General features: G+C 49.6%; 2 protein-coding genes across 4 annotated transcripts in view; both read right to left on the bottom strand.

The window, feature by feature from the left end:
* The window catches only part of Kdm6b (lysine demethylase 6B), a 21,234-nt gene extending 17,357 nt beyond the window's left edge, over nt 1–3,877 (bottom strand). For all 3 annotated transcript variants that reach the window (XM_023723246.1, XM_023723254.1, XM_023723255.1), the window contains exon 1: nt 3,734–3,877. The gene's annotated coding sequence lies outside the window, so the exon portion shown is untranslated. The remainder of the gene's footprint in view (nt 1–3,733) is intronic.
* Nucleotides 3,878–4,346: 469 nt separating this feature from the next.
* Nucleotides 4,347–10,638, bottom strand: part of Dnah2 (dynein axonemal heavy chain 2) — a 117,773-nt gene continuing 111,481 nt past the window's right edge. Inside the window, exons 80-88 of the mRNA XM_023723334.1 lie at nt 8,001–8,192; nt 7,653–7,837; nt 7,216–7,444; nt 6,990–7,141; nt 6,762–6,876; nt 5,714–5,890; nt 5,544–5,618; nt 5,224–5,374; nt 4,347–4,695 (exon numbers count right to left, since the gene is read on the bottom strand). Of these exons, the coding sequence (XP_023579102.1) occupies nt 4,541–4,695; nt 5,224–5,374; nt 5,544–5,618; nt 5,714–5,890; nt 6,762–6,876; nt 6,990–7,141; nt 7,216–7,444; nt 7,653–7,837; nt 8,001–8,192 (1,431 nt within the window). The 3' untranslated portion in view covers nt 4,347–4,540. The remainder of the gene's footprint in view (nt 4,696–5,223; nt 5,375–5,543; nt 5,619–5,713; nt 5,891–6,761; nt 6,877–6,989; nt 7,142–7,215; nt 7,445–7,652; nt 7,838–8,000; nt 8,193–10,638) is intronic.

Raw genomic sequence — 10,638 nt, 5'->3', positions numbered from 1 at the left:
CCACCCACCCACCCCAACCTTTTACACACCCCTCAGCCTAGCTCTGTTACAACTAGGCAAACTGTGGAGTCCCTTTGCAAAACGAAAGGGTCTAAAGAACAACATGGGAGTGGACTGGGGTCTTGCTTCAAAATCAGAAACCACAACACAATTATTTTTTCACTGCCAAAGGAATAGTCTTAGCTATTTCTCGAAGAGAGGAAAAATGATCCTAAAGAAAGCAATACAAATCTGATGAAAGCCTTTATCAAATAAAGTGCATGGAGCAGTCAAGCTAACCCCTAGTATGCCCTCCACCCCAATTAACACAAAAGCTCCACTCCTGCCTAATAGACTCTTAAGGTGATGTCTAGTTTGGAGCAGGCCCAGCAACTATAAGAAAAATACGAAATATTTCATAACAAGCATTAATTCAGTGTTCATTTTGCACCAAGCACGGTACTAAGTGCTTTGCATAAATTATCTCATTTTCCCTATCTACTTTGAAAGTTGATGTTAATGTTTATATAGCCTAGATTAAGTACATGACGTTGTAAGAGGTTCTGACCTTTCTAAATCCTAAAAGCCACTAAGTGGCAGAACTGACACCAGAATCTGTCTGACTTGAAATCTCAAACTCTAAGGCACAGAAAAGCAGACAACTATTTTTACTATTGCCATCACCAACCCCTTAATATGTTTAATAAAGAAGAGTAGTCATAACTATCAACTAAACCTTTCTTCCCAAATGGGATGCCACAAACTGATCCACATATATAGAAAGAAGACCCTGACTTTTCAAACTAATGTAGTACTGTTTCTTGACTCTTGTCCTTAGCCTGGGGACCGGAGCGGGTCCTCGGTTTAAGAGGACGTCAGGTGCGCTTCCCAACAGACAACTCCCTTGGGGGCAGCTGTCTTGCAACTACTGGCACTTCCATCTCTAGATGGAGAGAGGAATATCCAGGTGGAGCAGCAGGTGAAAAAGTAAAAAGACTTGTAGGAAGCCCTTTCAAGGATGAAGAGGCCTAGGAGAGGAAGAACTGTGACAATCTAAATCATGGTTCTCTCAGCCCTGCAAAGGGACAGTCTTTCAGCAACACCACACCCGTATCCCTCCCCCTCACAAAAATCCAGGCCAGAGTTTTCCACCTGCAGAATGCTAAGGCCAAGGGAAGGGAGAGGAAAAAGAGATGGCACGGGACTGGAACTGGACTCGGGCTAGAGGTAGGAGGGAATGGAAAGCGGAGGAAGCCTCATTGCCTGGCAACCATCCCGGGGCACGTGCAGAGGTGACATCATCCTAGGCCACCTCTAACACAGACCTTTGACCCCGATGGGGACGAAAGCGCCCGCTGGCTAAGCTTCCTGGGAAATAGTCTTAGGGATTCTGGGACCCTAAAAAGGAGACGTAGGGAACTAAGTGTCCTATCATTAACTCTTTTAGTCGGGTCCAAGGGACTTGGGCCCACTGCTTGCCTCCTCCTCTCTGCCTCTAACCCTGACCTCCCAACCTATATTTCTGACTGGAGACTGGACACGCCCCTCAGAGAAGCCTTGCCTTCTCTATCTTAGACGAGATCTCTGGGTGGGGTGAGAGTTGGGGCACAAAGTACCGGTTCTTGTGGGGCACTGTGTCCTATCATCGAGATCCCTCGTGTCCCCGCTGGCCGCCAGCCGGAATCTCTGGGTCCCCTACACTCCCGCCCCTCCCGCGCTGTTTTAGGGCGGAGTCTGTGGAGTTGAAATCAGGACACAGCTAGAGGAAGAGTTATATAACCCTGAGAAGCGGAGAAGGGCGAGTGGAGACGAGGACAGACGGTCCAAAGGGAGCCAAAGAAGGTGCAAAGAACTCCGGGGCCCGGGGCGATTGAGAAGTAAACATTAGGAATGGGAAGGGCTTTAGTGTACATCAAAGAGTAGGATTTCGAGGGAAGAGTTGGTGCGACGGCCCGGAAAAAGTCACCGAGCCGTCCCAGGCTTTCCCGCAGCCCCCCCCCCCCCCCCTTCCCCTAACAGCTGCAGGGCCCGGGCGGGTGAAGAAGCCTCAGGAAAAGGCGGTAGTACCCACTCTTTCCCTGGGGGAAGCAGCCAAACCCAGTGTCTGGGAAGGCCAGCAGCTAAGCAGATGGGGCTGGAAACCACAGCCCCGCCCAGCCCACCTAGGAGCGCGGGGCGCCAGATGGGGATAGGGTAGTGTGGAACAGGTAGCCCGCCCTTCCATGCCAGGGTGGACATTTACAGTCCAGACTTTCTGAAACAGGGCAGACCGACCCTGCCCTTTAGGCCAGCGCAGAGGTTGAGAGGCACAGCCTTGCTTGGACTAGTTTGCAAATACAGGATCCCCCCCCCCCCGCCGCGCTACTGGTCGCGCAGGCGCAAGAGGGTGCTCGGGCGCGTGCGGTGGAGGGGGGGTGGGCGCGAGCGTGTGGGAGCGCACGTGCGGGTCCCAGGCACCTCCTCCCTTCACCTCCTCCCGTTTCGCTCATCCTGTCGCTTTTTAATATCCGCTTCACATTGGCTACTAGGGTCCTAGCGTCAGCAATATCCGCTGCATCGGATTGGACAGAAGAAGAGTTCGGGAATCTGGCTCCCAAGTCTCGTTTGCCAGTTACTCTGGCAACAAGGCAAGCAAGCCAGGAGAAGGACTAGTTGAGCTGAGTGCTCCGCCTGGGTCCTGCCTTCCTCCAGAGCGGCTCTGAGTCCATTTCTGCTGTGCTTCAGTTCGCTGCCTTCCCTTGTTCCTCCCAAGGTTCTCTGTGCCCGGGAGCAAGATGTCCTGCTCTCCATCTTCCCCATCGTCCTCCAGCTCCCCACCCTCTTCAATCCCCATCCCAAGACGCAGCCACAAGCTACAGTAGACAGGAAACGAATCTGCGTTGTTTAGTACCCAGCTCTTGGGTCCCCTCTCCACTATTTACCCCACCCAGGAGAGGCGGAGTCGCCCCTCGCCACGCCCTTCACCCTTCCACCCAATTTCCTGCGAGGGTGCCTAGAAGACAGGAAATCAAAGGGGAGCTCTCAGTACATCTTTCTCTCAGCCCCGGGCTAGGGGCTTCACTGCCACAACTTACACCCTACTCGCAGGCCTCCGAGCGCGGAGTCTGCGTCTCGGCCTCGCCATCTCGTGGCTACACTAGGAAGGTTCAGCATGGAAAAGAGCCTGAGCCTGGCGAGGGATAGAAAACTAAAGATCACAGGGTAGGGGTAGAACCAGGGAAGAGAAGGCAAGCCGATCGAGGCCGAAAGGAGGAGGGTGCGGTGGAGTGGGAGGCCACTGATGGGGCTCTATGGGCTCCCGGTAGGAAGGTAAGCGCTGAGATTATACACTTCACCTGTGGGAAGAACTAGAAAGCCAGTGGTACACCCCTGTCTAACCACATCTGACCTCAACAGGCCATCGCACTGTCAGGTTTGCCAACTCTACCGTTTAGTCTTGCCCTTCAGTTAGGACCGCCACCACGCCACACCCGAATGTCGGGAAGGGGAATCCTAGCCCAAGGGGATCTGGGCATCCTTTCAGGCCCTTCTTGATATCTGGAACCCAAGACCTCTGCCTCAATAGTTTTCTATCACCCTCACCCTTCCTCTTCTTGGGGATCCGCATATTCTGTGCTCCAGTCTTCTTCCCAATGGATTCTCCGAAACCCAAACATCCTTCCCCAGCTCTACCCCTACTGCGACTCTGACATCCCACCCACCTCCGTACGGAGATGGTTTCCCTCTTCCGGACGCCCTAGCGGTTCCCCGTTACCTGGTGGTGGGAGGGAGGGTCCCAGGTGTTCAGGCTCCCCAAAGCCTCCCGGGGGTCGAGCGGCCCCCCCGTCTCCCTGGACGGGTCTGGGGGGGCCGCTCCGCCCAGTGGCGCAGTTGGATTTTCCAACACAAACACCCGCACCCCCTAGCTCTCTCAGACCCGCCCCCTTCTCGTGGTCCCGCCCCTCTTCGCGCTAAGGCTGTCTCTCCCGCTCCGCCCCGCTTCTGGTCTGTCTAGCTTGCGGGGCACCCGTGCCAAGTAGGAGGCCGGGGGCGGTGGCGAGGTTCAGGTTGCAAAGTATAGGGTCCGCCTCTGATCCCCGCCTGACACATCCCTTTTCCATTCAGATCCCGCGCCCTTCCAAAGCAAGCCCCGCCCCGCCCGCTCAAATCCTTCCCGGAGATTTAGCCACACCTTCTTTAGGCCCGCCGCCCTGCCCATTGGTCCAGGGCCACGCCTCCTTTCCGCTGAGGTCTGGCTCACTTCCTTGCTCCTTTCCATTTGCAGTAGCTGCTTACTAGTAGTTCCTGTCTTCTGTGTGTGCTAGGTTTCTTCCCTCCCTAAATCACCACCATTTCACTGAAAGACTTAGGGCTTGTGCTCATGGGAATTTTACTGCACTGAGCCCCAGTACAACTCTTCCAACATTATAGGTAGCGCCACTGGTGATCTCCAGGGCCCCTTGGCCTGATTCATCCAAGGTCAAAGCCTTAATGAGATCCAGCCTCAGTCCAAGATGAAATATCAGTCTTAGTGCCTAGAGACCTTGACTGTCTCTCAGGCAAGGAAGACGAGGAGACCTCCTCAGCTGTCCAGGCTCATAAGTAGAGCAGTACCCCTCTTGATCCAGTGATCAGATGTCATGGCCCCGGACCGGAGGTCAATGCCGATGACAAAGGAGGCCCGATCCGTGCTGCCTGCCCGGTTAGGATAGTAATAGCAGGGACAAGAGTACATGCCTAGAGGAAAAAAGAGGGAAAAAGTCAGACCCCTGTGGCCTCTTGGAGAGGCCAGGAGCACTTGAGGACTAGAACAAAAAACAGGTCAAGATCCAAGCAAGGAGGGGCCAGGGAGATGGCTCAGTAGAATAAGTGCTTCCGTGGCCAGCACAAGGGACTGAGTTCAATCCTCGCTTCCGAAAAAAAAAAAAAGAAAGAAAGAAAAGAAAAGAAAAAGAAAAAAAGATCCAAGCAAGGGGCTGTGTGTGTCTGTGCATGCCTGTGATCCTCGCACTTGGGAGGCTAGAGCAAGAGGACTGCTGAGAGTTTGAGGCCAGCCTTGGCTACATAGTGAGTTTGAGGTCAGCCTGGACTAACTAGCAAGACCCTGTCTCAAAAAACAAAAACACAACACTCGAGAAGCTGAGGCAGAAGGATCACCAGGAATTTGAGGCAAGCCTAAACTACATAGCAAGACCCTGTCTGGAGAAAATATTTAAAAAATCCAAGCAAGGGATAGTGCAGACAGATCTCAGGGAGCTGTCCCACCCTTGGCACTCTTCTTGCGGCTCTCTGCAGGACGAAAGTGGATGGTGGGCATGAGACAGACCAGCTGCATGGGCTCTGCCTCCACCAAGCAGGAGTTCTTCCGGTCCCATCCAGCACCCTCCAGGTATAGACCTCGAACCCAAACACCATCCTGAGGAAAGACAGGGACAAGTTTAAGGGAAGTCTAGGCCCTAAGTTGCTACCACCCCTGATCTAACTTGTGTTCTCTCTTCTCTTGCATTTATATTCCACTTTGCTCCCACCACTGGCCTTCACGAGATCCTTTTTTACTCAGTTGCCCAAGTTCATGCAACTTCTACCTTTGGTGGATACACTAGGTTGCTGTCATCCACAGTGGAAACAATAAACTCCCAGGAGAGGCTATCCACTGAAATCTGGGGATTGAAGATGAAAATAAGGGTGGCCCACAAAAATGAGAGCCAATGTAAGTTCTCAGCATCCCGGTCCCTTCTCTTTCCACATAGCTCACATTGTTTTGGCGAGCTGAAGACTGCAGTACTGCAGTGAGGAAGCCTGTGGGAAAGGTGAAGCCAGACAGCCAGAAAATCACAGGAGGCCGGGCACGACTGGCCCACAGCTCAAACTGCTCCACACGCATGGCCAGGTCCCGGGTCCATGAAGCCAGTGGCTTTTGTGAGGGATATGCCTGGGAGAAGAGGTAGTGTGTGTTTACTCACCACATCATATGGTCAGATCCTTTTTTTTGAAGACCAACAGCATGGCAACTACTAACAATGGCACTAGTAAAGATTGAGTAGCTCTTATCCAAAATGCTTAAGGCCAAAAGTGTTTCATATTTCTGAGTTTTTCTGATTTTGAAATATTTGCATAAACTACCCATTGAGTATCCTACTCAAAAAACTTTTTTTTTTTTTTTGAAGATGAGGTTTTGTTAGAGCTGGGTGAAATGGCACACATGTAATCCTAGCGTTTGGGAGGCTGAAGTAGGAGGATTGGTGTGAGTTTGATGCCAACCTAAGCTACACAGTCAGTTCAAGGCAGGCCTGAACTACATAGTAAGACCCTGTCTCAAAAAAAAAAAAAAATTAATGGTGATATTTGTCATATTGCATAGGCTGGCCTTAAATTCATGATCCTCCTGTCTTGTCCCCCCAAGTAACTTGAATTAGATGTATATACTAGTATGCTTGGCCAAAATCTAAAACTTTTTGAGTATCATGTTGGCACTTTAAAGTATCAGATTTTCAGATGCTCAAACTAGTATTAGCCAGATTACCATTAATGAAGTACCTACTGAGTATTGTGTCTAGTATTGGGAATATTTGAAACATCCCTGGGGAGACTATTACTTGCCCTGAAAAGTCTGTAAGTTAGTGAGTTATGTAGTCAATCAGTGGATGGCAGAGACAGATTTAAACCTTGAACTTGTCCGGCTTCAAAGCCTAGACTATCTGCAGTTTGCTATCTGTTCCCCAGAGCCAAGAGATAATGGGGTTTGTTGTGAGAGGAGAGCTCATTGTTCAGCACCAGTAGGATTCACAGTGGGATCATCTTGCCTTGCCCCAGAGTGGAGGAACGTGGGCATCAAAGATGCAGTTGAAAATCTCTTCCAGGCTCGTCGACATGACAATGAGGCCCTGGATGCCCTTCTCAAGGTCTGTCAGTGACAACCTGAGCAGGATGAAGTGAATGGAACATTGGAGATGGAACAGTGCTGTGAGGGATGAGGTGAAGGCCTTTCCACTGCCCCCTCCTACATTCTGCACGGCACCGCTCCATCTTACAGGATCGTCTCCATCAGCTTATTGTATCTCTGGATCTCCTGCAGAAGGACCACATTGAGGGGGGAGGGATCGAGAGCCAGCAGTTTTCTGGTCCCCTCATAGTCAATCATCTCAGGGATCTTCTGCTTCACATCGGCAGCCAACTCAAGAACCTGAGGGGGTGGAGGCTCTTGAGTGCAGCCCTCTCCTTCTCAACCCTTTCACCCCTACACCTGTACATTCTTACCTTCTCTTCCCTGCTCTGGCCGCCAGCACTGGTAGGTGTGATCTGAGGCTGCAGGGAAAGCAGAGTCTCAAATAGAGTTCGAGCCTCAGTTATCTGGGAGGCCACATCAGCATTGGGATGCTGGCCAAAGGCCTCAGGAGGGTCCATGCTGGGCAACAAGCTGATATATTCCTTGTAAGAGGCCAGGCTCCCATCCTTGGGGATGAAGTAAGTGTCCAGTGCTGACAACCTGGGGAGCACAGCGTAACTGTCAGGCTTTGATTCCAGGGCAGGACCACAATCCCTCAGGATGTTCTACTTAGGATGACCTGTCTCTTGCTCCCCATCCCAATCCCATAGTCTCTGTCTTCTCCCTCTCTCATATTCTCTCCCTAATTCTGCCACCTGCTTTGTTTGTGTCCTCTAATGTCCTACTCTGCACCACTACCACCCCTCACCGGTAGGAAGGAGTTGATAGAGCTTGATCACAGAAATAGTCATTGATGTAGGTGGTGAGCAGGCGCCGGTCCCAGTCATCAGTGACGTGTCCACCGTAGTTGACGCCGGCAATGAGGTACTTGAGTGCATCCCAGGCTGTCTCCTCGTACTCATCCAGATAGAGGCTTAGCAGGTTCTCAGACACCTGTGAGTGGTCCCCACCCACATCCCAGCCCCACGTGTTACAGCAGAAATTCTGCCAATAACACTGTCGCAGGGGCTGCCAGCAGATATCCCTGCCAGGGAGTCATGGGGTAGGAAGTATAGGGAGAAAGAGCTGGGATCCGGGACTCCTAGGGAGCACAAACCTCAAAGTCAGAGTCATTGAAGCCATAAATAATGTTCCATCCAAGCTGCAAGAACTTTTTGCGTTCCAGTAATATAGAGTGGAAGAAACAGAGTGAAAACAGCAGCTTCTTATATTTGGCAGGTTTGGAGCAGCGAGTAAACTGTGGCTCTGTCATCAGTTGGTAAAGACGTGTCATGTTGGCCTTTAGACCCTGGGGACACCAAATACAGAGGTGGGGTGACATGCGTCCTGCTTGGTCCTGCCAGGCTCACAGCTGTGCATAGTTGCAGAGGCTGCTCTCTGCACAACAGTACTGGCTGAAGGGGTGAATGAAAGCTGAAGTCTAGCCCTGGATCTCATGAGGCAATGAGCACTCATTTGTGAGGCTGGGTTATCCACATAGAAAAAAAATGAGATTACAGGTCCGGGGCTTTTGCTCAGTGATCCAGCACTTGCCTCACATGCATGAGTCCCTGGGTTACATCCCCAATATAGTAAGTAAATAAATAAAATTGCACCCCTACTTCACACCATACTTACAAAAATCAATTCCAGAGTGAATGAAAAATGTAAATGTGAACGTCAAAATTTTACCAGTTTTAGGAAAACAAGCATAGAAGAATACTTTAATAATCCTGGAGGAGGGGCCAGGGAGATGGCTCAGTAGAATAAGCGCTTCCCTGGCAAGCGCAAGGGCCTGAGTTCAACCCCTGACTCCGCCCCAAAAAATAAATATAATAATAATCTTAGAGACAGGGCCAGGGAGATGGCTCAGTGGAATAAGCGCTTCCCTGGCAAGCGCAAGGGCCTGAGTTCAATCCCCGGTTCCACCAAAAAATAAATAAATAAATAAATAAAAAAATAATAATCTTAGAGACAAAAAAAAGTTTTTTACAAGAAAGGAATACAGAGCCCGGGGAGATAACTCAGTAGAATAAGTGCTTGCCTGGCAAGCACAGGGTCCTGAGTTCAATCCCTGGTACTGAAGAAAAAAAAAAAAAAAGTACAAAAAGGCTAAATTAAACCTTAAAAGTAAAGAATTTCTCTTTATTTTTTCTTTTGGTACCAGGAACCAAACTCAGGACCTGTAGCTTGCCAGGAAGGCACTGTGCCACTGAGTTAAACCCCTAGTCCTAAAAGTTAAGAATTTCTATGCCCTAAAAAATAAAGGAGGGCTGGGGAAATAGCTCAGTGGCATAAGCACCTGCATGGCAAGTGCAAGGGCTCAAGTTCAATCCCCAATACTGCAAAAAGAAAGGAAGAAAAAAGTCAACAAAGCATATAACTGAGCAAGGACTGATCAGACTGAAGATGATGGGGAATGTGAGGGCCGGCGGCAAGGCCTCCAGCACATAATGCTCTGTGGGGAAAGCAAGCTGCAGGGAAACACAGCAAAGATGCATCGGTGATGCAGACTTCTGTGTCAGAATGATGAAGAAAATGACAAGAACAGTGTGTGAATAGTGGCTTCTGAGTGGACGGCAGGCTGAGCTTGGGAGGAGCCACACCAGTACTGCAAAGAAACTGCCAACATTCTGCTTTCCTAAACAGTGATGGGCTGGGATGGACCCTGGATTTACTGCCCGGCTACGTGCACGCGTGCACACACACACACACACACACACACACACACACACACTTTGCAAGTACTGTATTCATTGAATGATTCTTTATGTCTTGTGTATGTTTTATAAATTTTTGTATTAAGCAGATATAAGTAAAACCTATTTAATATCTAATATATGCCAAAAAAAAAAGATAGCAAGAAGCAATCTGGGGACACAGTCCAGGACCTTACTCCAACTGGTAACTGGCTGTGCTTCTGGGGACTTTTTCCTGTCCCCTCAGTGCTGGGGTAGCACAGAGCCTGGAGCAGGCCAGTGCTCTGCCACAGCTGCTGCCGACACCTGCCCCGCCCAGAAGTAAAACTCAAATGAACTTCTGTTTCCTTAACTAAGAGTCATTAGCTACCTGGGTTGTCTTTGTATAAACTGATACAATAGTTGGCCTTTTCACAAGACAAAATTGTAATGCTTGATCCATGAATGGATTCTGGGCAGAAGGGGGATTTTATAAAGGGTATTTTGGGATCATTTGGCAATTGGAATATGAATGATAGATTAGATTAAAAATATAAATTTGATGTTAATTTTATCAAAGTTGGTGAGTGCACTGCAATTATACAGAACATTGTTTTCAGTACTGAACCCTTCCCTCTGAAATACAGAGAAGCATTTAGTGCTTAAGGGCTGTGACACATACAATGCACTCTAACACGGCTCAGATATAACTACATGTCTCCAGGTATGTGGCCAGAAGGGGGGCAAAATGTTAACAATGAAGGTATTTTGGTAAAATAGGTAGGTGGGTAGACTTTTCTCCCTTTTTTAAAAATTGTACTGGGGTTTGAACCACTATAAGCAGGGCCTTTGCCCTGAGATATATTCCCAGTTCTTTAAATTTACTTTTTATTTTGAGACAAGGTAACCCCTAAATCCCTAAACTGCCCTGGCTGTGTGGGAAGATAAAGTAGAAGGATCACTTAGTGACTTAGTGAGACCCTGCCTCAGACAAGGGGGTAAGGATACAGCTTATGCAGAGGCCCTGGATTCACCCCAGCACTGAAAAAAAGTTTTCTGTTATGCTGATGACAGATT

Source organism: Octodon degus, unplaced genomic scaffold (assembly GCF_000260255.1).
Source record: "Octodon degus isolate 3935 unplaced genomic scaffold, OctDeg1.0 scaffold00098, whole genome shotgun sequence".
NCBI lineage: Eukaryota > Metazoa > Chordata > Mammalia > Rodentia > Octodontidae > Octodon > Octodon degus.
Note: the sequence above shows the minus strand (reverse complement) of the source record. Positions and strands in the feature narration are given on the sequence as shown.